Raw genomic sequence first — 25,597 nt, 5'->3', positions numbered from 1 at the left:
CAAATAACCCTGGAGTTAAATGTAAGCACAGTTTTTCACATCACATACGTTAGCCTAGTTCTACTCTCCTAACACTGTTGATTCACCGCGCATTATCATGAAAAACAAACTTAAAATAAGACTTGAGGCAGCTATGCTATGAGGCTAAAAATAAAAGGAAATGCTTTCAACAAGTAATCCTGAGGAGCATGTATTTATTTTGCCAACAGGTCAATGATCAGACTGCACTTTACACAAAACAAAAAAAGTGGTAACCCTTTGAGTAACACTTTGTTTAACGCGTATCTCTATAACGTCATTATAAAAATATTTATAACGAGGTTATAGCACTGTATAACTATAGAAACACTCATAAATGATCTTAATGCTATATAACAATAATAACTGTTATGATTGTTATAAAGCATTATAATAATTGATGAGTGTTTATAACTATATGTGTACAGTGCTATAAGGTCATTATAAATATATTTATAATGCGTTATAGAGACAGGTGGAAACAATACAACAAAACAGACCTTGAACAAAAAAGTGTTGGAGGGCAAACTGAAAACATGTCTCCATACTCCCGATCAGTGAACTGCTTTCATTACAATTTTCTTCTCATGGCAGTTATTCTATTTTTGATTAAATACTTGACTGCTTTCCAGTCTGTTTTTTGCAGCGCTTGCGGTACTACAGAAATGCAGCGCTCACAAGTCGCTTTACCTGGATCATCTTGCCTCACAATGAACTTCTTCAGATGTTTTTCTACTGCAGCAATCTCCTCGGTTGTCCAACGCTGTACAGCAGCTTGCTTACCTAAGTAGACAGAAAGAGATTACATTTTGATTGCGCCACATGCTCATCAGGAGCAACTGAGGTTCAGTATCTTGCCCAAGGATACTTCGACATGTAGCCAGGGGAGGATTTGTGTTCATTAATAATGTTGACGCCTTCAGTGAGAATCTATAATGTAAATAGTCATGAAAATAAAGAAAACCCATTAAATGAGAAGGTGTGTCCAAACTTTTGACTGGTAGTGTATATATATATATATTTGAACCATTGTCACACAATGGGCCACAGTCCCTTCCTGGGTAGGAAGCTCTTTTAGGTGTATTAAGAATTCAGGGACATGCTTTTATTCAGCGATATTACCATCAACACCTTAACATTAAAAATAATGGAGTGGCACTGGCCCAAAAAAGGATGTAAGTCCCAAAGCTTACCTCTCTTTCTTGCGGACACACTCTTTTTTTGGACTTGTGATGTGGAGGTACATCCTTGCAGGGATGACATGCTGACCTCATCTTCTGACCACTGTTGTTCTGGCATACTGACATCTAGACACAAAAAGAACTTTATTAAAGAAAGAAGACATCAAATACAGAGAAACTGTCACTACAGTGATTATTATCTTGTAATTTATAAGATCATTTAGTATATGGCATTTGTGTCTCTTAAATCCCCCCTCCAATCATCCTTTGTGTCTCTCTTAAAGCGTTCTCAGTGCTCTTTAAATTGGGATTATGAAGTTTTTAGCCAAAATCACAAAACCTGCCATTTCCCAGGGCTCTTCTTCTGCAGAGCGCCAGTAGCTCATTAGTAATGTGTCTTTGAGTCGTGGGCGGAGACGGCGCTGCTCTGCACCCTCCCCCATTCACGCGGACACTCCCACGCTGCTGAGAGCTAGGTCTTTACACTAGGTTGAAGGTTGAAACCCTGCAGCCCTTCCACCACAGGTTGTTGCATCACAACCCCAGTCTGTCTGAAACTGCCAGTGTGCGTCTGCGTTTAGTTCACAGCAATTTGAAGGAAGAAATATTCAGAAATGCAATGTCACACTTACTTTTCTGCTGATATGTCCTGTAGCATCAGAAAATGCCACATGAACATCTGAACAACATGAAAAACACGATTTTCATGGGAGGGGGTCTTTAAGAGGTAAAGATCAATCTGCTTTCATCGTTCAAGCTCACCTGTTGAAGACGCTGCCTGGCTTTGGACATGTGATGTGGAGGTACATTCTTGCAGGGATGACATGCTCTCCTCATCTTCTGACCTCTGTTCTCCTGGTAGACTGACGTCTGGAGACAGAAAAGGTTTATTCAACCATGCAAGACAGACATGTTGACCCTAATATTAAGTAGTCAGTAAAGCTAGCTTGATAAGGATATTAATCAAATAAATGTTGTGATTGTGACAGTAGTGTTCAAGGGTATAAAGATTTTTAAAATGATCCGTAGTAAAAATGTATGCCATCGCCAAAGGTTCACACTGCAAGACAGTATTTTTAACATTGGGATTCTGTATCCATCAATGTCACTTTTGAATAGTGAGCTGTTACTCAAATAATAATCATGAAGGGGTATTCGAGTACTCGAGTAATCGTGCCCATTCCTTCTAAAAACTTTCAAAAGAATCTGAATATGTCATATATTCACAATAAAGCCTAAAAAAGGAACACACTTGATATCAATTTACAAAACAAAATGGGGAAATAAAATTGAGTCAGTACCAGGCTCACTAGCAAAAACAACAGACATGTTCACAGTCATAGACACACATACAAGAATCAAAAAAAGGCTTACAGGGTGGCAAGAGCTTCTTCTCAGCCTCGGTGAATCCCTTTCAGGCTTAGAAATGGAAGTGCCCTCTGTGCTGCCGTCATCTGAATCGTATAGACACCCAGCAAAATCTTGTACTCTATCCCACTGAAGAAAGGGAGACATGGAGATATGATTTTTTCCTTTTTGTTGACACAGTAGAAAAACAAATGGCAATGGAAAGCACCCATCAGCTAAGTAACCACACTGTTTTAAATAAGTTTTAGGAGCTTACCATGAGACTTTTTGTGCGTCTCAGTGATGGAACAAGTACATTATCTGATTGCTCGTTGGAATGGTTGCTTGGAGAAGCCTCATCGCAGGTTTCGTTCACAACACTTTCTGAACCGTACGAATGATTAGAAACCTCTGGTCCACTATCCATCTGCAAAAAAAAAAAAAGCTATGTACAAACATTCATACATACATACATAAATGCACAATCTATTAAAACCAGAAACATGTTTATACAATTGCTTGACTAAAAACATTTGAATTAAATTAAAAGCATCAAAGGCATACCAGAGTGTTTTCTGTTATCTTCCTGAGAACATCACGGTGTGGAGTGGGACTTTTGTTCTCCATAAAGTCCTCATCAGTTTCATCACTTTCTGAATAATCAACGAGCGAAAACCCTTGGACAGTAAAAACCTAAACATAGATAAACAGAGAAAAGTGAATTTATGGTGGTATCTGCTAACTAGAAAAGTTACCTGAAGCAAAAACTGTTTCCCTCTGAAAGCACAGCATGGTCTTTATGAGGTATTAGCACCTTCTCATAACCCATTACAAGGGTTTTCAGTGGGTTACATTCTAAATATTGCTTTAAAACATGTACCAGCTCAGACAGTGTACAATTCTTAATGTTAAAATCAAAGTTGAGATTATGCCAGGTGTGGGACAGTGGCATAAAAACAGTTTCAGTGAGAACCATACGGGAGGACCCCATAAGGGTCAGACTAGAAACATACAAGTGTGTAACAGTATCTTACCTGGTCCCACTGGGAGAGACTAAAGGAAGAGTGTTTCTGTGACATAAATGACCCCATAAGGACAAGACTGGAAACGTGTGTGTGTTTGACATTAACTGGTCTTCATCACACCACCCAATAAGTTATCATGACTGCATTAAAGTTATTTGTGAACACTGGCCCATTTCTGTAGTAGAACAACATCACATACAAGTCACCACAGATATTAGTGATGACTGTGTCTACAATGTCATTTTACCTGTGGTTGAGTCTCATCTGGCTTTGATTCCTTGTGGAGCATCTGATGTACAGGGCTGGTCTCTGTCTCTACTGCAGGAGTCTGAGGGTCTGTCACCTGAAATTTAGATACCAGAAGAGAAGATCCTTAGAACTGACAGAGATTATAACTGTATGTAGATACATTCACAGCAGGCTAATAAGGTTCCCTAGTGGTAAAACAGGTTCTGAAACAGTACAGACCATCAACCTCAGAGCACAGCATGGTCTTTATGAGGTATTAGCACCTTCTCATAACCCATTACAAGGGTTTTCAGTGGGTCACATTCTAAATATTGCTTTAAAACATGTACCAGCTCAGACAGTGTACAATTCTTAATGTTAAAATCAAAGTTGAGATTATGCCAGGTGTGGGACAGTGGCATAAAAACAGTTTCAGTGAGAACCATACGGGAGGACCCCATAAGGGTCAGACTAGAAACATACAAGTGTGTAACAGTATCTTACCTGGTCCCACTGGGAGAGACTAAAGGAAGAGTGTTTTTGTGACATAAATGACCCCATAAGGACAAGACTGGAAACGTGTGTGTGTTTGACATTAACTGGTCTTCATCACACCACCTATTAAGTTATCATGACTGCATTAAAGTTATTTGTGAACACTGGCCCATTTCTGTAGTAGAACATCACATACAAGTCACCACAGATATTAGTGATGACTGTGTCTACAATGTCATTTTACCTGTGGTTGAGTCTCATCTGGCTTTGATTCCTTGTGGAGCATCTGATGTGCAGGGCTGGTCTCTGTCTCTACTGCAGGAGTCTGAGGGTCTGTCACCTGACATTTAGATACCAGAAGAGAAGATCCTTAGAACTGACAGAGATTATAACTGTATGTAGAGACATTCACAGCAGGCTAATAAGGTTCCCTAGTGGTAAAACAGTTTGTGAAACAGTACAGACCTTCAACCTCAGAGCACAGCATGGTCTTTATGAGGTATTAGCACCTTCTCATAACCCATTACAAGGGTTTTCAGTGGGTCACATTCTAAATATTGCTTTAAAACATGTACCAGCTCAGACAGTGTACAATTCTTAATGTTAAAATCAAAGTTGAGATTATGCCAGGTGTGGGACAGTGGCATAAAAACAGTTTCAGTGAGAACCATACGGGAGGACCCCATAAGGGTGAGACTAGAAACATACAAGTGTGTAACAGTATCTTACCTGGTCCCACTGGGAGAGACTAAAGGAAGAGTGTTTTTGTGACATAAATGACCCCATAAGGACAAGACTGGAAACGTGTGTGTGTTTGACATTAACTGGTCTTCATCACACCACCCAATAAGTTATCATGACTGCATTAAAGTTATTTGTGAACACTGGCCCATTTCTGTAGTAGAACAACATCACATACAAGTCACCACAGATATTAGTGATGACTGTGTCTACAATGTCATTTTACCTGTGGTTGAGTCTCATCTGGCTTTGATTCCTTGTGGAGCATCTGATGTACAGGGCTGGTCTCTGTCTCTACTGCAGGAGTCTGAGGGTCTGTCACCTGAAATTTAGATACCAGAAGAGAAGATCCTTAGAACTGACAGAGATTATAACTGTATGTAGAGACATTCACAGCAGGCTAATAAGGTTCCCTAGTGGTAAAACAGTTTGTGAAACAGTACAGACCTTCAACCTCAGAGCACAGCATGGTCTTTATGAGGTATTAGCACCTTCTCATAACCCATTACAAGGGTTTTCAGTGGGTCACATTCTAAATATTGCTTTAAAACATGTACCAGCTCAGACAGTGTACAATTCTTAATGTTAAAATCAAAGTTCAGATTATGCCAGGTGTGGGACAGTGGCATAAAAACAGTTTCAGTGAGAACCATACGGGAGGACCCCATAAGGGTGAGACTAGAAACATACAAGTGTGTAACAGTATCTTACCTGGTCCCACTGGGAGAGACTAAAGGAAGAGTGTTTTTGTGACATAAATGACCCCATAAGGACAAGACTGGAAACGTGTGTGTGTTTGACATTAACTGGTCTTCATCACACCACCTATTAAGTTATCATGACTGCATTAAAGTTATTTGTGAACACTGGCCCATTTCTGTAGTAGAACAACATCACATACAAGTCACCACAGATATTAGTGATGACTGTGTCTACAATGTCATTTTACCTGTGGTTGAGTCTCATCTGGCTTTGATTCCTTGTGGAACATCTGATGTACAAAGTCCCCTGGTTCAATGGGCTGCATGGCAAACACTCCTCTTCCTGCAAGAATATAACAAAGTAAACACTTCATTCTGGGCAGTCTAAAAGACGACGTCTCGTCGATGTATTACCTGCAGACAATGCTCACTCTCCCAGTTGTGATGGGGACAGCAATAAGAGGTATTTTAGCCTCCTATAAGAGGTCCCTCGTGAATAAATTCATTGATATGCAAGTACAGTGTATATCTGCAGTATTTTTCAGCAGTTTAGCCAGTTGTAACTTCCTTTTTTTGGAGATGGGCCCTCTCTCATTCTTGTTTTCTCTGTTCCGTTCCATTGAACTGAAAGTGCTGTGAGCTATCTAGTGCAGGTAACACACCAGTAAAGCGTAAGTACATCATACAACCAAATTTCAACAAGATGAACTATCACTGTGACTTTTGACATGCAACATGGACCACAAGTTAGAAATTAATGTGGTAAAAGGATGTTCTAGTCTACTGCCCTTAAATTCTGCATGTACTGAAACTGAAGAACTGAAGAGATTCAGTATAATAGCACAACACTGCAGCCTTCATAGCTCTTGGGAATGCCAACAAAACCTTTTTTTTTTATATAAATGCAACACAGAAATGTGGAATACTTTAGTTCATTTAACCCATGTTTAAACCCATGTTTAAAATGGGACCGATGTGGTCCATATAATCAGTACTTGTATTGACATAATTAATGTATATCAGACTGATGCCACTTATCCGTAAACCAATCCAGATTCTAAAATAAATAGAAATAGAGAACAAGAAAGTGCAACTTAAGGGTTCCTGTACCATTTTAAAAATCAAAATTACAGCTTTTTGAAACCTTTAAAACTCAGTAAAATAAGTTAAGACCCAACAGGCTATGGGGAACAACAAGGAAATAACTGAATTCCATACATGTGAATAATGACGTCTACTTTTAATATTTTGTAATGCAGATGTCTTATCCCTCTTCACTATCTCTCCTCACCTAGTCTTTTCATGTGTTCAATTCGCCATAACCCTATGGAAACAAAGGTCCCCAGTTGGGGGAATCTGAGAGATACAGAGCAAAAAATTGCACTAATCATGACAGAATACAGCCATGGTGAACATCAAATTAGACAGCATACTCTGGGTTGATTCATTTTCAGTTACTTTATGTAAATTGTGAGACTAATGTTTGAATAATGGCTCATAGTGGCAGATGGTTCCAAGCTGTGACAAAAATGGCATTTTGGAAACCTTGCCTGAACTTTTGGTAGTATAATGTCTCTATTTTTGTCTGCTTAACTTTATCAGAATCAACCTTTGCAAAGACAATGTCAATATATTGTACTATAACTTGATAGGGGTTTAACGCTAGGGCTCCATCATTCTAAAGGATACTCATCCTAAATAGTATTTTTTAAGGCGAGACTGAAATTAATTTTGTTTGTGCTGTGTGTCCTATCTTCATTTACCCTTCATCAGTAACACATATACCGATATTTACACATCTCAACAAATTCTCAGAGTGTTCCCTTTACTATGACACACAAGTATTCAAATAGACCTTGTGGTTGCAGAGATATACTCATTTTATCATGGGTAAGCAATTTTCAAGCAGAGGCCTAAACCACAGCAAGGCTAATACCACAGCAACACTGGATATTTTAGTAGAATATTTTAACAAAGCACTCTGACTACCTTGCCTGGACTGTAAAATATCACATTCATTTCTATCACTCTGATTGAAATTCTTTTACAAAAGCAAAAAAGCCACACATACCCTGAAACACAAATAAACTCTGCCCTTATATATCCACTTCACTGTTTTGCTTTTGAAATGCATAAGTTGGGTCAAGGAACCTTCTACCACTTACCTTTGTAACTGTCGACGAGTCTTGACATAAATCCAGACTTGTCAGTGCAAGACAGAATATATGTCATTGCATCATCTACAGGCTTGATTCTTCTTCTCCTTCTGGACATCATGGCTCTGTGAAAATAATTTGAATAATTACTACACATTCAGTATAAGAGAATTGTTCATGTCATGTTTATATTGTCATGAGTTGCCTAGATTGCTAGCTGCTGATATAAAACAATTATTGAAAACAAACAGCAGTGTTTCCCCTGGCTTTACAGCATGCTGCCCTCTTCTCTCTCTGTCTGGCTATAGGTGTGTGTTCACGTGTTTGTTTGTGTCTACATCGGTGCAGAGCTTCACCAATCATTAAACAAAGCAGAGAAGTGTAGATGCACGACGATGAAGATGAAGACCGTCGGACATTAAGAGTTCATATTTTCTCCGCTGTGTGTCTAATCTTAAGAAATTAAAGCTCTGCGTTCCTATGACAGGCTGAGTTATTATCTGAGGGGCTCAGTGTTAGCTTGGTCTCTACCTGCAGCAGGTGTGCTGTGTGAATCAGTCTCCTCTTCATTGAGGATTTTTACCCCCGGTGTGCGTTAGTGACAAAAACACAACCGGGGGACGTTTGTTTAATATTTGACGTTTTTGTCGCTCTCACCGTAAAAAGCTCCGCATCTACAGCTTGATTTAATCCAGTTTGTTGAAACATCAGACACATTTAGTAAGTTTAGATAAACTCCTTGGCATCCAGGAGTGCCGTCAGCTGACTGTTTGTCCAGAGCTCCTGTTACTGCAGGTGCATTCAGGGACCGTCGTAATAGTGCAATGTGAGAATTAGATATAGTGTTCACATGAAGAATGTTTTCTTTTTGACTTTTTTGCAGGCTAGATTATTTAACAAAAGATATTACAAAAGCAAAAGTGTTAAAAGAGTGAAATGTTGCCGATGTTATTACTTGGTAGATAGATAGAGGCTGTAAACCTGGGGGAAACACTGGTAGTAGTTGTAGTAGCAGTAGTAATAGTAGCAGTAGCAGTATAATAGTAGTGGCAGTTATAGTAATAGTAACGGTAGTAGAAGTAGTAGTAGTTGTAAGTTTCCACTCCACTGAATCACAGAGCCCCATCAGCCTGAGCGATAGCTCGCTGCAGAGCTCTGACTCTCGGCTAAACAGTGAACGCAACATGCACGTCTTCTATGTACCGTTTCAAAAAAACATGCACCCAAACATGATGAGCTCAGACCCGTGTCTTCGGTAAACACAAACTATTTCTAAGGCTAGAAGAGTCCAAACGCTACCAAATATAACGGGAATAGTATCAAACTCTCACTGACAAGTCAACCTGATGAAAACAACCAGAGCTGAGCCAGCTGAGCCAGCTGATACAGTATTACAGCTCCGAGACACAAACAACACGGAGTCAACATCACGGGATTTATGACAGCATAACTGGGGAGGGGGGTATGTTGGCATAAAATATAGTCTTATAATAAAATGCTCACCTGTTGTGGCTTGTGCTAGGAGCCGGCTAACATCACAAACTAAGCTCCGGTCGCAGGTTTAATCCTCTCGATCATAATATGCACATACTCTTGGGATGGTATGATTTAGTGATCTTCGACATGGCATGTTTAGGCCGCTCTTGCGCAAACTATGTTTAAATTATAGTTAAATGGACACTATGATAGTAAAGAGGAGGTCTCCCCGGTAACATTGATGTAACATGTGTCTGTGTTTACTTTCTGTCCGTGACGTCATGACGCGGGGAAGTGAGACACTACGTCCATAGGAGTTGTATTAAAGATCGCTAGCTGCTACTGTTAGCACCGCAATGCTAATAATGGCTAAAGATAAACTTTGTTACATTGGTTGAAATAGTCTTTACATAATGGGAGCAATCAATACACACAAGTGATCTGCAAAAATAAAAAACAACAGACCATTTTAGCAGCTGCCAGCCTGTGCAAATAAAATCTAATAATTTAAAAGCCTATTATATAGCTAATGCTAGTAGCTAATGGTAGCAGCTAACAGTTATTGTAATAAAGTAATTAACGTCACAAAAATATAAAGAATATAAATTGAACAAAATCATGCCTACCTGTTCCATGCTGATATATCACTTAGTTGTTGTAAATGTGGTAAAATATTCAGGTTTCAAGTTAATATTCCATCTTCAGCCATGTTCCTCTCTGTCTTCTGCTTCTGCTTCTTCTTCTCACATTCATGGCAGATCGCACAGCAGAAGCAATCTGATTGGCCAAGAGATAAATCCAAGGGGCGGGACTTCCGGAAGTGTGTGCACACACTTCCGGAAGTGTGTAAAAGTGCGGTAGCACCTTACAGGCGGTAGTTGGCGATCGTGAGAAAAAAGTTTACACACACTTTTACACACATTTCAAGTTTTTGCTACCTTGTGGGCCAAGTGAAGAAAAAGCATGAGGAGCATCAGGGAGGGCCACTGAGCTCATTTTGAATGAAATCGGAGTGGGGCCCACCATTTTGGGCCCCACACGGGTGTTGGGCCCCCCGCCGTTGGTGTGCTCCCGGTGCTGGGATCCCACAACGTGACAAATGCAAGTGCACGCAAACACACACACACACACACAATAACCAGAAACATGCTCATGGAGTCATGAATGCACATCAGCAGCCATCACAGTCATTCAGAGTATTGATCGTCACACCAGCAGCAGCCTGGATCGTGTGTGTGTGTGTGTGTGTGTGTGTGTGTGTGTGTGTGTGTGTGTGTGTGTGTGTGTGTGTGTGTGTGTGTGTTTGTGTGTGTGTGTGAGTCTGGACTTGGCAGACTCCTCACTCTGTCTCGCCTCCTCGCTCTGAGTCTGAGCTCACTTCAGGAACTTTTTAGAAGAAGGCATGATGTAGGCGTGAAGACAGACGAAGAAGCTTCCCATGAGAGGATCATTGATCCTTCAGCTTCATCAGAGCCGCGGTGTGCTGGACACACGCACACATACACACACACACACACACACGTTTATCTGTTACTCAGAAACTATCAGAGCTACATTTCATGAACTGCTCGAGGAGGTCAGGAGTCTAGATCACATCTGTACTGGACCTGGATACCTGGAGACCTTCTCTGCTGCAGCAGCAGGAGGAGGAGGACAGACCGTCAGACCATCAACAGGTCTTAAAGTTGACTTTGAAACAGAGTTCACAGATTAATTGATATTAAAGTTAACAACTTTGTTTACAGATAAACGGTTTACTGTGTCAACAAGATGAAAATAGAGTTTAATGCCTCGCTCTCTAAGACCTGACCCTCGGCAGCTAGCCCGCTCTAGTCTTACCATACTTTCACTCTCCTCTCCTCTCCTCTCCTCTCCTCTCCTCTCCTCTCCTCTCCTCTCCTCTCCTCTCCTCTCCTCTCGTCTCCTCTCCTCTCCTCTCCTCTCCTCTCCTCTCCTCTCCTCTCCTCTCCTCTCCTCTCCTCTCCTCATTCTCCTCCTCCTCCTCCTCCTCCTCCTCATTCTCCTCCTTCTCCTCCTCCTCCTCCTCTTCGTGCTGCTGTGGGGTTTTGGGGCCTCAGCATGGACACAATTTCTCTGATCTCAGCAAAGACTGAAAGATGCTCTACAGTCTGAGGGACTAAAGCTCCTCTTCCTCTTCCAGAGGCAAACAGGGATGAAGGCCTGCATTCAGAGTCAGAGCTTTTGGAACAATAAACGTGCAGAAATAAACTCAGAACTATTCCTGACTGAGAGGGAGAAACATGGATCTATTTGTATGAAGGGTCAACGAGAAGTCGAAACAACAAGAGTCTGCTTCAGGATCAGAACTAACTCTCAGTTCTGATGAAATGATCCAAACTCTGAGGAAACTGGTTTTAAAGACCTGCAGCAAGGGGTCAAGGCCAGGAGCTGAACCTGAGATGACGAGAACTGAACCCTCTGATCTAAAACCCCGGACCCTGCAGACTTCCTGTGGCTGCTGGACCTGATAGAGCTCAAAACCCTCTGCACCCACAATGAGACCTGAGTAAATATGAGCCATGAGAGCTGGAAGGACGTCCCAGAGACACGGAGAACATCTGCAACACCTGCAGGGGGACTCACTCCTCATGACACCTGAAGAAAGGCTGAGAGAGTCCACATCAGGTCAGAAGTCCCTTTGAAACAACTGATCGACGGCGAGGAGCAAAACAGCGTCGGCAGCAACAAACAGGAAGTGATTTCACACACTCGCTGCAGTGCATCCCTCCCTCTCAGCTCAGAAATCCAGATTTATCTCCTCTCCAACTTCCAGGAAATTTTTCTAAACCTCCACAAGTTCAAACCTTCTTAAAATCCTCCTTTCTAAATAAGCTCCTCTTAGTCCACTCTCCTCCTTCCTAGCCTCCTCTCCTCCTTCGTCTCAGTTTTCCTGTCTAAGTAGAGCTGTAGTTTACCGTCTCTATCCGCCTGTCTCCCTCCCACACTTCAGTATCTCTGCTGCCCTTTTTGCCGTATCTCCCTCCCTCAGTATCTGCCCCCCTCCTTCACCTCCTCTCTCCTACTCTGGGAACTCTCCCTCTCCCTCCCTCCCTCCCTCCCTCCCTCCCTCTCTCTCTCTCTCTCTCAATTTTCAATTTTTCAAATTTGCTTTATTGGCATGAACAACGAGATATTATTGCCAAAGCACATAAATTCATACAGTACATTACATATATTCACAACACACTACACTCACCATATATACATTAATCACACACCATATTCATTACATATTATATTCATCACATACATATCAACCATATTACATATTTTATATGCATTAATGAACGATGGTGTCACCTATACAGCATATCTCAATGTCCTCACCTGATGCGGCGCGCTCACGAAACCTCCACCCAAAATCAAACACCATGGGATGGTGCGTCCCTCAGCCAGAGGAGCTGCTGACCCTTCCCCCAGGAGAAGTGACAGTTTCTCTTCTGGGGTTAATGTTGAGAAGTTTGGTACCATGTTAGTAATGTCCCTGTAGTGGGCATCTCTTAGAAAAGAGAACTTGCTGCAGTGGAGGAGGAAGTGCATCTCTGTCTCTATGTCCCCTGTAGAGCAGTGAGCACATAGACGCTCCTCTCTGGGCAGCCATGTCTGTCTGTGTCTCCCTGTCTCTATAGCCAGCTGGTGGTCACTCAGCCTGTATTTGGTCAGGATACATCTTTGTTTTGTATCTCTGACACTGTACAGATATTCAGATAATTTATAATCACGGTTTAGGGTCAAATAACAATTCATTCTACTTTGGGTCTTTGTTCGGTTTCTCCAGTGATCTAAATACAGATCTTTGGAGTGCTTCATGATGAGTTTAATTTGGTTGTGTTTTGGATCAGTGCTGATTGGAGTCTGGCTGATTAGCTTCCTCACCAGCTGACTAAGGGGACAGTTTTCAGGGTTCAGCTCTTGGGTTTTTAGTGCTTTATATTGAAGTGAGTCTTTTGGGCTTAAATTTAGATGGGTCCAAAATTTGATTGCCCGTTTCTGAATGTTTAATAGTAATGGGAAACGTCCCAGTTCTGCTCGGCAGGCGTTATTTGGAGTTTTTCTTTGAACATTTAGGATTCTTCTACAGAATTCAGTATGGAGAGCTTTTATTGGGTGTTTGTCCCATGAGCCATGCTCTAGTCTACTGAGGGGGCCCCAGGTCTCACTTCCATACAGAGCTATAGGTACAATTACACTATCAAATATTTTTGTCCAGATTCTAATTGGAATGTTAATCTTGAATAATTTGGTTTTTAATGCAGATTGACCTTCGTGCTTTTTCTTTAAGTGCATTTATTGCCATGTTAAAATTTCCTGATGCAGATATGTTCAGACCAAGGTAAGTATAATTCTTTGTGTGTTTAATTTAAGTGTTATTCAGAGTAAAAATATATTTATTTTCAAGACATCTGGGCTTTTTTGAAAGATCATTATTTGTGTCTTCTTAAAATTGACCTCCAATGCCCAGTTCAGTCAGACAACTCACGTTTAAATTGTTTATTGTAGCAGCAAAAACATATTCATGTTTGGCGCCCAGGCTCCGGCCTCATCACTCCCTGCAGAAAGTTTACATGCAGACTTTGAGGAGTGATGAGCAAAACATACTAAACACCCCCGGAGCCTGCAGGTGGAAGCTGGGGAGGCGGCGGGGAAGAAGAAATATCAGCAATGGCATGCAGCAGCAGAGTCGTTGACAGGCAGAGGGAGAGATGGGAGATTTTTCCCAGTTTAAATAGACCGCCAATTTGAGAGGCAGAGGGCAGGATTGGATGATGGATAAGAGAGTGGGACATGTGACGTGTATGGCATTGCAGCTTGAGTTGTCTGCCTGAACTAGCTCGCAGGCGTCGCTCCATTTCTGGCAGTATTGTTCCAGGATGGACTTTCCTGATATCTCTCTCTCTCTCTCTCTCTCTCTCTCTCTCTCTCTCTTTCTTTCTCTCTCTCAGTCTGTCTTAGCTTGGCTGCACAGATAACTCCTGGATGCTCATGTGGGCAGCAAGCAGATACTTTCTCTCTTTCTTTTTTCCTCACACACTCTCACACCGCAGAAACACACCTGAGTGGATGTAATCGTATAACCACACACACACACACGGACACACACGCAGCTCTTTAGGGTAATTCATGGGAACTTCCTGATGGATGTGATCTCTGTGAAAACGTGAAGGTCAGCTCCCTCAGAGCTCACACTCGACATTATTTCACAGGATTAATTCTTCAAACACGCACAAGCAGAAGAAAAGAGAGGGAGAGACTACAGAGGAGGAGAAACAGAGAGAGCAGAGAGAGGATGGAAATGTATGCGTATTATCTACAAAAGGGGTCAAACTCGTTAAAGGCAGAGAAGGCAGCTCGCTAATTGCCTGAACACAGAGCAACTCTGCTGCAGAGCTCCCCTCTCTGAGAGCCGCTAATACAGTTAGCATGAGCTAAACCAGAGTCTTCATTTAACATGTTAGCACTCTGCACATACAGTTAGCATGTGGACCTCTCTGTTCACACGTCAGGTTAATGTCAGTATTAAAACATGTTCTCTGTGTTTAACTCCTCTGATTCAGTCTTCATCCTCAGCTCTGTGTGATCCTCTCTCTCCTGAACATCTCTCTGTCAGTGTTTGTAATGTGGTCGCTCGCTTGCTGACATCGGTCTGATTAGCGGCACCTGTATCTTAGCTCATAGCTGTTAGCTCAGACTCAAAGTACTTCATGATGTTTTAATTCTGCAGATTACTCTGAGCTGCCAGCAGAGCAGTCGTATTACTTTTCATCACTGCAGCAGAAAGCAGGAAGACTCTGCGGCTGCTAAACTACAGTGTGCAGGAAGGGACAACATAGCACATGATGTAAAAAAGAAGAAGTATTAATTTCAAAGTAATGTATTCATGGCAAGTGATTCTTTGGACAATCTTGTCTAAACACAGTTTAACACTGCAGTCACACTTTGAGGTTTGGAGCTTTGAGTTGTCTGTGAAGGTTCTCAGTTATCCAGGTCATGATAATCCAAAGCTTGTAAGGCAACTGGACTGGTAGAAATTCTTGAAGACATTTCACCTCTCCTCCGAAAGGCTTTGAGTTCATTCAGACAAACTTTGCTGTAAAAGTTGAGTCCAGGCAGAGAGACTCTTCGATTTACTGAAGATGTTTATATCTGACAGAATTCCACACCTGTTTCAGGCACACATGGGTCTGTGCAGAGTCTACAGGAGAGACGTCATGAGGAGTTTTTTCTCAGTCTGAAGCGGAAAGTCTTTACCATACGAGAGAGAAACACACCTCTGATGTTTCCTATTGACCAGAGATAAAGTCAAAGTCAGTATAGGACTATCACGAGCTGTAGACATGCCAAACACCGTCCTCACTGTCTGAAGACACGTCAATAAAAAGTGCATGTGTGTGTGTGTGTGTGTGTGTGTGTGTGTGCCCTCCATACTATATTTAAATAATACTCTTTGTGGTCACATGACACGGTAATGAAACCTCAGCTGAACCTGTGAATGACACCGTCTCCTCTGAAGGCGTCGATACGTCTGGAGGTGAATCTGAGGGACCGCAACGAGATTAACTCTGACCCAGAATCACAAACAAGAACACAGAGAGAGGGAGAGAGAGCGAGAGAGAGAGAGTGAGAGAGAGATAGAGAGAGAGAGCAAGCTCTGATGCTGGACGGGGAATCAGAGCTAAGCGTAGCTATCAAAGCTCAGCACTCTTCAATAAGTCAGATGTATGAGGATATCAAGCGTCTGACAGATGTGAGGAGAGAGAGAGAGCGCGTGGAGAGATGGATGGAGAAAGAGAGGAAGTGAAGAGTGTGTACGTTGGCACACATGTAGAAGAGCTCCACGCTGACAGGACGCTCATGTTCGAATTTCATATGTAAATACAGAGACACAGAAACAGACTCTGAGGACGATCTCAGCTCTGATCACGCTGACAGGTTGTCTTCTGTGAGTGTGTGTGTGTGTGTGTGTGTGTGTATGTGTGTGTGTGTGTGTGTGTGTGTGTGTGTGTGTGTGTGTGTGTGTGTGTGTGTGTGTGTGTGTGTTTGAACCCCGTCGGAGGTTAGGTATGAAGAAGTGCTCTGCTGAAATGTCACACATGTTTATGCTTTCATCAGGATGTGTAACTTTGAGGGTTTCGCCTCCGGGAGGATCCTTCAGGTTTCATCATATTTCATTAACACGTCTCATGCATATGCAGACACACACACACACACACACACACACACACACACACACACACACACACACACACACACACACACACACACACACACACACACACACACACACACACATACACACACACACACACAGTTTACCCTCAGTGCAGAGGGGAAGTAAAGGGTAATTCCTCCACCTCAGTGTGAGTGTCTCTGTGAGCTCTGAAGAAGTTTCTCTCCGTCACTCTGACTCTTTAAACTTCATTGTGTTCACAAACAGAGCAGGTGTGTGTCGAGTCTGCTCAGACAAAGTGGTTTCCTGAAAGTAAAGTAAAGCTAGTGCTCACACAGAGATAAGACTTTGTTAAATGACCTGGATGAGGTGTTAGAGCTGACATGGTCTGCAGTGGTTCATGGTCCTCCTCACACGATAAATACGCCTGCCTCACGTAAAACAACATCTTGAACATTTAGATATCGTAGCATAAGACAATTAGCTTTGGACTGTTGTAATCACTTTAATCACCATCATATACAAAATAACTCTAACTAAATAACCGTAAAAGAGTTAACATGAAACTGACTTAAATTAACATATTTTACTTTTTTTACTATTTTTATTTGTGATATCACTTTAATTATTTGTGGTAAATTGCTAATTGTAAATATTCTGTGCTTCTGAATTTTTTTAATTTACTAATTTTATTCAGTATTTATTTCTTATTTAGTTTCTCTTTCTGTTAAAACTCTAATACTATCTTTTATTGTTTATAAGAGCAACTGTAATGACAGAATAAATACAATATTTCTGATTCTGGCTGGACTCAGGTGTCTGCTCACCTGCAGGAGAGCAGGTAGGGGGAGGAGTTTAATGCACTTTACCCTCCTGTTATTACTTCCTGTGTGTGTTCATGTTTATTCTCTTCAGTGAAGATCCTCACAGTGTGTGAACTTATACCTGACTCTCTTACACTACATTAATAACCATGAGCAGGTATGATTGATCCACAGATATTTGTGATGTGTCAGTGTATGTTATAACATTTAAACTCTCCTCTTGTTCAGAGCTTGTCCTCTCTGCATAGCAGACGTCCTCTCAGTGATGTTTCCTTTATCGTTGTTCGACAGATTGAACATTTTAATGTCTGTTGACATGATGAACCTGCAGGATAAATGCAGTTCTCTGTTTTATTCAGACTGGGATGAGTTAATGACGGAGAGAGAGAGAGATGTGTTAATGTTCTGCATTAATCCAGAGTAAAGCTTAATGTGAACGTGTTTCTGTGTCATTATTGGACCTTAATGTGTGTGAGCTGTAATTACAGGACGTTATCAGCAGGACGGGGCGAGCCAGGAGACGGGAGGCCGAGGAGATAACACGACACACTGTCAATAAAGATTTAACTTCATGAAGCTGTACTTTACTTTGTAAAGAGGCAGGTGAGAGGTGAACTCCTGTCCTCCCGTATGTGTGTGTGTGTGTGTGTGTGTGTGTGTGTGTGTGTGTGTGTGTGTGTGTGTGTGTGTGTGTGTTAGTGTGTGTGTGTGTGTGTGTGTGTGTGTGTGTGTGTGTGAGTTTGTGTGTGTGTGTGTGTGGTTCATCTTCCTCATGAAGCTCTCTCTCTCTGCAGGGATCCTCTCTGTGATGTTGCAGCCGTTGCAGCCTGTTCACCTGCTGCAGGAGGAAGAGCTGCAGACACCCGAAGCGTTCATGCAGCTGAATCTGTTTCTCGTGCACGTCTGAACATTTCTGCAGAAACTTTATTTCCACCCGTGCTGACGGTGTTTGTGTTTCTATCAACGCTGCATCTGATTGGACGTATTCACTGCATCAGTGAACGAGCGGAGGATGAAGCAGCTTCTTTGCAGCGGTCACATGATATAAACATCATCACAACACCCAAAGTAAAGTCAGCTGTTAGTTCTCACACATGCAGCTCACCCTGAACATTCTCCTCACTCTACAGGAGTTTCAATGCATGAATAAAAATACAGAACTGTGCATAGAGAGCAGACTCAAAGAAAATCTGAGTTCATCTTTGGTTATACACGGAATTCGAACCTTCCCGCAGACAAAGACATAACACATCAGCTTCTCTATGGAGGAGAGCACCACGTGAACAAAGACCAGAGAGGAGTCAGATATGATCTGCTGCACACCATGTTCCTCCTGAACCGCCTCTGCTCCTCTGGACCGAAGAGTTCTGATACCGACCTCACTCTGAGTCTGAACTCAGAGAGAGGAGAGGAGGGGAGAGAGAGGGGGAGATGATAGTAGAGGGGGGAGGGAGAGGGGGAAAAGAGGGCAGAGGAGGTGGAATAAGTCAAGCTGACACACTTTCAGAGTATTCTCAATATGGTAAATAATGCAGGCTCTATGTTTCTACTGCATGTTGTCTTCATTCATTTTTAACTGGCTCACTTACACAGGCAGCTCCGTGTGTGTGTGTGTGTGTGTGTGTGTGTGTGTGTGTGTGTGTGTGTGTGTGTGTGTGTGTGTGTGTGTGTGTGTGTGTGTGTGTGTGATCTGATAACCTTTGCTGAGGTCAAACAAACAGGCAGGTTAACGGCTCCCTGCTAATTGTTTCCTTGATGACTGGAGTTAATTAAAGCACTCTTCACATCAGGAGAGACTCTTGGCGTCTTTGGCAGTGATTCAGGAGAAAAGTCGAGCGACTTAATGGAGTCATGGAAAAGTTATCAGAGCTGTTACATTAAAAATACTTCATTTCACAGCTCTGATGAAAGCTAACGACTAAACCGCTCACAGCTTTAAAAATCAGCCTGATTACTGACAGAGATGCTGCAGGACGTCTGCTCATTACCAGCTCTGATGTTTGGTACCTTTTAATGTTCCTCGCTTCCTTCAGAGGGTGATCGGGTAAAGACGTTTATAAATCTGAGGTCTGTTTAAGGTCTCAATGACTCAGAGAGGCAAACTGAGAACACTACAGTAAATGTTCCTCCTGCAGCAGGTGAACAGGCTGTAAGGTCTCATGGATCACAGTGAGTCCTGTGACCTGTGTGGGCTGCATGTGTGAGAGCAGACAGCTGACTTTACTTTGGGTGTTGTGATGATGTTTATATCATGTGACTGCTGCAAAGAAGCTGTTTCATCCTCCTCTCCTTCACCGATGCCGTGAATACGTCCAATCAGACGCAGCGTTGATAGAAACACAAACACCGTCAGCACAGAGCCAGACGTGCATGTGAGAAACACAGATTCAGATCTGAGAGAGTGAGCAGGTCTTCATCCTGAAGCAGGTGAGCAGGCTGTAACGTTTGCAACATCATCCCTGATGGATCAAAGTGAGTCCACTAACAGGTCTTGTTTTGGCCCCTGACAGGCTCAGGTTGTTATTCTATGAGAACAGAAAGGATCCCTGCAGAGAGAGAGAGAGAGCTTCATGAGGAAGAGGAGTAAAAGTGATGTTTGTGTACTTCTGCCTCTGTTTGTTTGTGATGTGTGTTTGTGTTACGCTCTGACTGTGATAGTGTTGAGTGTCCCTTTATTCTTATAAATTGCTGTTTCTAGGCAAGATATTTTCACCCCCGTTGCACCTCGTCGGCACGATGTGTTAGCACGGAGGCGTTAAGGTGAGACCACGCGATCCCACCTATGCTACGCCTACATTGAAGGTTGTAACGGTGCTGTGTGTGCGTGAGCTCCTACTGTGTGTTTTACATGCAGTGCTTCTCACGCTTCACACCATGTGAAACCACGCACTGGTACACTGATATAACGCGGTTGCAGAGTTCAGTGTTTACGTACGAGTGTCCTGTTTGGTATCTGAAAGTCCACATGGCTGCTTGAGAGTCCACCATCTCGTCTTGAGTCTCATGAAGCTCTGGGTAAGTTCTGCCACAAAGACTGAATGAGACTGAATGAGACATGCATGATAAACGTTCCTTCTCCGTGATAACGTGAAGACGGAATAAAAGTGGACAGAAACGTCTGCAGCCTTTAAAATCCTCCGGCGAAGGCTGGTTTATACTTCTGCGTCTCCCCTTCGCAGCAGGGTCTGACGTGGACATGAGCACCATATACTTGTGCATGGTTGTGTCCGTGACGCGCAGCAATTCTCCACTAAAACGCTTGAGAGCAGTTTAGTCTCTCTGGTAGCCGGTCGCCTGCTTCTGGCCCTGCTACGATCTCTGTTTACTTTTCCATAGTGATTCAGAGCGTGTTATGTTGATCTACAGCTAATACATGTTGCTGTTTATCATGCAGACATGATTACATGAAGAATAGAGAGGAGGCCGATGTGCGGACGATGTCCAGGATCCCGGAAGTGATATAAATGCGGGAAACACAATGCCGCTGAGCGGACCAATCACAGGGCTTGAGGTCCGCGTCGATTCTACGTGTAGTTACATTTTGGAGGAGGTGCACGCCAGCTATGTGTGTAGGCCTCTGCGTAGGTACGGGAGCTATGTGGACCCTCGGCGTAGGCTACGCCGTCAATTTGACGCAGAACTATAAATCAGCCTTGAGTCTGCTTTAGCTGCTACAGCACGCTCAACATTCAACCACTGAACCTGCATGACACTAACGTCACACCGACGGACTAATTTACTAAGAACCCAAATAACGAGCGCTAATTTGCGTGTGCAAATAACAATTTTCACGTGCTATTACTGGCCGTGTTGCGGGTGATCTACTATGACTGCGTACGCAAATGATAACAAGAGCAAAAGTGGAACGGACCGCCCTTAAATGAGGATTTTGCGTGTGCTATCGGCTGTCACCATGGAGAGTTTGAGAGAGCAGAGTGCTCTTAAGCGATAAATAAAGTTTGAGGACATGGAGTTGGAGGTCTTTGTGGAGGAGGGAAATAAACACTTCTGTGAACTCCAGCAAAGGTGAATGCTGTGAGAAAAAACACAAGATCTGCCGATGAAATAAACGCATCTACTCTACTCCAAAACGCAATCAGTGTTTTGATGGAGTTAGAGAGCAATTTGATGAAGCCTGTCCCTACTTTCATTTTTTACTTTTCCCGTCAACGTTGCACTTTCTGAGCGCTCATTCTCCAAGTTAAAACTAACTAAGAACCCCTTGATGAGCACGATGGGACAGGAGAGACTGAGTGGACATGTCATGTTATCTATTGAGAATGACAGAGCAAAGAAAATGGACATGCAGCGCGTCGTAGACAACTCCGCGGAGCTTAAGGCTCGTCCAAACAGTGGTGAGTAGGCAGAGTACTTCTTGTTGATTTTTTGTTTATATGTGAAGATGTGGGCCGCTGTGCCAATTTTACTAAACTTTATATCTGTTTATACAGTGACCTACTGTGCTCTCATTAGTTGAAAAAGTTAAAGTGGGTGTCAGAATGATGCGTTCGCTATCCGTGGTGCTGAACTGCTTTGAATTTGTGTTGTTTTATTTATTTATTTATTTTTGTTCTCTTGGTTTGTTAGACTTCATGTCCGTTTGATTGACTTCAAAATGACATAATTATGTGTAAAAACTGTAGTAATGCTTGTAAGCCCCTCTGTTGCGGGCTGTTGTAAAGTTATGATGAGCTTTACAGTGACCGCAGCCATGTGTGCGTAACGATGTGCCAGTTTGCACCTGCCTTTCAAACGTGCTAAATATAGACGCAAAAATACCGCTGGCTATCTGCTTCAGGTTTGATAAATCACATTGCGTGTGCTAAATGATTACATTTGCATCTCCTCCTCCCAGTATTTTGCACGTTCTGATGATCTACATGTATTCTGCATATTCATGAAGGCAAACACGCTAAATGGATAGCGAGTGCTATTTTGCTCTTGACAGACGCAATCCTCGGTGCTCCTGGTTAGTACATTTGCTTTTCGCGCGCTATCAAGTTTGCACATGTTTTTATACACGCAAACCTTTGGTAGATCGGGCCCTTAGTTGTATTAGCCTACAAGCTAACTCTATGTTTGTTCTCCTCCCCATCATGTTTGGAGCTGATGTTAGCACACTTATTGCTGTTGACAGTGTTCACGTCATTGAACATCATAGTGTACTTCAGACTAAAGACATTCGATATATTTAACATGTCTGATTTTATTGTAACTACAAGACGAGAAAGAGACCACCCTACACCAAACAACGAGACCCCAGGAGCCTGACTTCAGCAGACCTCTTCTGATTTCATTCTTATGATGTAAATTCATCTGTGACTTTGAGATCACTTGACCAGTTATTTAAAGTAAGCTCAGCTTTAGATGCTGAATCTTCTCCAGAAACCTTCTAGTCTCCGCTCTGCGGCCCGCTCGTCCCTCTGCTGGGCTCCACAGAAAACATGTTAAATTATGAGCCCCAGTTTAAAAGATGTGATCCCTTCAGCGCTGTGCAGGAGGAAACAACACGGCTGGAAGCGAGGACACAGCAAGATCTCAGCTCCTGTTTGTCTCCTCAGGCTGCAGCTAACTGCATTACACCGGTTCATATGGTCACACACACTGCTGATGGAAACCTGCAACCTCCACCTCCACCTTACCTCTCAGCAGGAGTGTGCGTGTGCGTGTGCGTATGCGTGAGAGAGGGAGGGAGGTAGAGAGAAAGTGTGTTTCTGTGTCGGTGAGTGAGGGCTGCCTCGGGCTCATTGCTCATCTCTGTGGGTATAAATAGAAAAATAGAGAGGCAGGAATATAAGAGCATCACAGTGTGTCTGTGGGGTGTCTGTGAGGCGGGGAGGCTGCTCTGAGCCAACACACACACACACACACACACACACACACACACACACACACACACACACACACACACACACACACACACACACACACAGATCAGATGTGAGAGCAGGTGAATTGTCTGCATGATGAATGTAATCGAGAGTTTGAAGTTTGGATCGGGATGCAGCCAGAGACATGAAAACGTAGCAGAGATGTTTTAATCTTACGGAGGACTTAAAGCTCAGACACGTGGGGCAGAGTGAACCTTCTGCTTCTCTCTCTCTCTCTCTCTCCCTCTCTCCCTCTCTCTATCTGTGCGTCACTCAGCTGATTCTGTGACTGCTGAGAGTTTCTATTAAATGTCTGCCGCACAGTTCGCTCTGTTTGTTCGAGATCAGCGCCTCTCTCACCCTTTCAGGACTGACACTCGATATTTCTCTCCACAGAGGGCGGCGCGCTGACCTTTATGACTCTTTGTGTCATCACTGAGAGGAGGTAGTTCATTCAGAGGTGATCCGGTGTTTATAAAATGTGACTTCAGAGTCGGAGAAAGTAGTGCACATGATCTTTAAATAGATCAAACTTCACTCTCAGACTGCAGGGAGCCACAGCGCTCTTCTTCCAGAGACACTGAGGCTTCGTCCTAACATGCTAACGCACAGGGCGACTTCAAGAGTCTGTGAGATGCACTGCTGCTTCAACTAACTTAGGGTGCTGGTTTGGACTACAGGTCTTCGTGTCCAGAGGATATGATCCTCACAGTTAGCGGTTCTGGTTAGATCCCGTCCTGCAGCCCTTTGTCTCATATCATTCCCCTCTCTCCTCTCCAGGTTCCTCCTCCATCACCTTTGAATGATGACATCACAGTCCAAAAACAACCTCAAAGAAAAGCTGACTCAACCTCTAACTCATCTGAGAGTCCTCAGGTGTGCTGCACCTGAACAGGAAGCAGAAACTAAACTTGCATGAGTTAGAGGGAGGAACATTCAGATCAGAAACATCACTAACCTTCTACCCTCAAAAACACACCTGTAGAGGCCAAGCCAAAGCTTTAAGCCACTGGAGGCGCTGCACCTGGAGTACCTATCTGACGCTCTTCACGTCATGTGCTGCAAATTAATCTCAACCACACATTTGATCCAGCTCGATGTCGGTCAGGTGACTGAACATGACCAGAGGTCGACCGAGGAGGTAAAAACAAAAACAACTGCACTTTAACTCAGGAGAACACTGCTCAATGAACCGATCAAATCAATCACCAACTATTGACCTGCTGAGCTCTGATGATAACCAACAGGAGGAAGACTTTGGGTGTAACAGCTCCTGTCACTGTGCTGAGATCTGATTGGACGGCAGCAGGAAGTGAACTTTAGACGTGTTGACACAGCTGCAGTTTAACAGACGATTAAAACAGACTTACCTGGACGTCACCACACCTGGAGTCCATATCACTGCTGCTCCTCAAAGAAGGAAAGAACACCTGCAGGAAAGAAAGGGAGAGAGAGAGAGAGAGAGAGAGAGAGAGAGAGAGAGAGAGAGGGGGGCATAAAGAAAAAGCACTTGTCAGGTAGCCCATTAGAGCACTATTACAATACCAATCTCTGCTCCCCTTCTCACAGCAGGTGTGTGTGTGTGTGTGTGTGTGTGTGTGTGTGTGTGTGTGTGTGTGTGTGTGCGTGTGTGCGTGTGTGTGTGTTTGAGTCTCTTTGTGTGCTTCTAGTCACCAGCGGGAAGATGAGATCATTACCTGTGACTGCAAGGCTAATGTCACTCTCACACACACACACACACACACACACACACACACACACACACACACACACACACACAAACACGGTGTAAAGAGCCTAATGTGACTCTGCCTGAGTAACAGACGCGTGCTGACCGCGGGGCTCGTCTCCGTTTGGATCTGTCCTCCTGTTTTACAACCTTTCTCCAACACGAGGATGGAGAGAAGACGGAGGACGACAGGACGATGAATGGAGCTCAGACTAATTGGAGACGTGGTGAGAATGTGCACACATCTCTGTTTCTGAACAGTGTGTGTGTGTGTGTGTGTGTGTGTGTGTGTGTGTGTGTGTGTGTGTGTGTATGTGTATGTGTGTGTGTGTGTGTGCGTGTGTGTGTGTGAGTACAGTATGTAGCAGCTGCAGATGGAATGTATGGCTCGCAGTGAGCTCATTAGCAACTGAGAGACTGAATGACAGATGAGGGGGGAGGTAGAGGGGGAGGTTTGGGGGAGGGTGTAAGTGGGTCAGAGTGGGGGGGACTGGTTTGGCCCCTCGTTAACCTCTCCATCAGTCTGTACCTGATATTAGCTCCATAACATCACCACCACGCCGTCTGCAGGAACACGCTCTCTCTGCGGGGTCAGGTTTACTCTGAGGAGCAAATGA

At 43.2% G+C, this 25,597-nt stretch overlaps 2 protein-coding genes across 8 annotated transcripts in view; both read right to left on the bottom strand.

The window, feature by feature from the left end:
- The window catches only part of LOC117828644 (disabled homolog 1-like), a 107,340-nt gene that overhangs the window by 70,969 nt on the left and 10,774 nt on the right, over window positions 1–25,597 (bottom strand). Inside the window, exon 2 of the mRNA XM_034705836.1 lies at window positions 24,622–24,681. The gene's annotated coding sequence lies outside the window, so the exon portion shown is untranslated. The remainder of the gene's footprint in view (window positions 1–24,621; window positions 24,682–25,597) is intronic.
- On the bottom strand, window positions 178–10,082 carry LOC117825308. Of its 7 annotated transcripts, XM_034701106.1 has the most exons (13): window positions 8,550–8,744; window positions 7,902–8,017; window positions 5,985–6,079; window positions 5,262–5,357; window positions 4,539–4,634; window positions 3,819–3,914; window positions 3,213–3,239; window positions 3,111–3,182; window positions 2,824–2,973; window positions 2,574–2,696; window positions 1,962–2,069; window positions 1,212–1,325; window positions 178–801 (listed from the first exon to the last, which is right to left on the bottom strand). In XM_034701106.1, the coding sequence occupies exons 1-13, from the start codon at window positions 8,564–8,566 to the stop codon at window positions 751–753; spliced, it is 1,161 nt and encodes a 386-aa protein (XP_034556997.1). In that variant the 5' UTR covers window positions 8,567–8,744; the 3' UTR covers window positions 178–750. The 7 variants fall into 7 exon arrangements, with proteins under 7 accessions (XP_034556997.1, XP_034556988.1, XP_034556978.1 ...); XM_034701097.1 differs by lacking the exon at window positions 8,550–8,744 and adding an exon at window positions 9,995–10,082 and having other exon boundaries at window positions 3,111–3,239; XM_034701087.1 differs by lacking the exon at window positions 8,550–8,744 and adding an exon at window positions 9,396–9,607 and having other exon boundaries at window positions 3,111–3,239.

Source organism: Notolabrus celidotus, chromosome 2 (genome assembly GCF_009762535.1).
Source record: "Notolabrus celidotus isolate fNotCel1 chromosome 2, fNotCel1.pri, whole genome shotgun sequence".
NCBI lineage: Eukaryota > Metazoa > Chordata > Actinopteri > Labriformes > Labridae > Notolabrus > Notolabrus celidotus.
This window is presented reverse-complemented; position numbering and strand designations above follow the sequence as displayed.

Bases quoted from the DNA above. Each gene is read 5' to 3' on its own strand.
- LOC117825308 (XM_034701079.1), bottom strand. The intron at 4,635-5,261 runs GTAAAATGACAT...TCTAAATGTCAG, and splicing joins CAGATGAGACTCAACCACAG to GTGACAGACCCTCAGACTCC. The intron at 2,974-3,110 runs GTATGCCTTTGA...TTTTTTTTGCAG, and splicing joins AGATAACAGAAAACACTCTG to ATGGATAGTGGACCAGAGGT.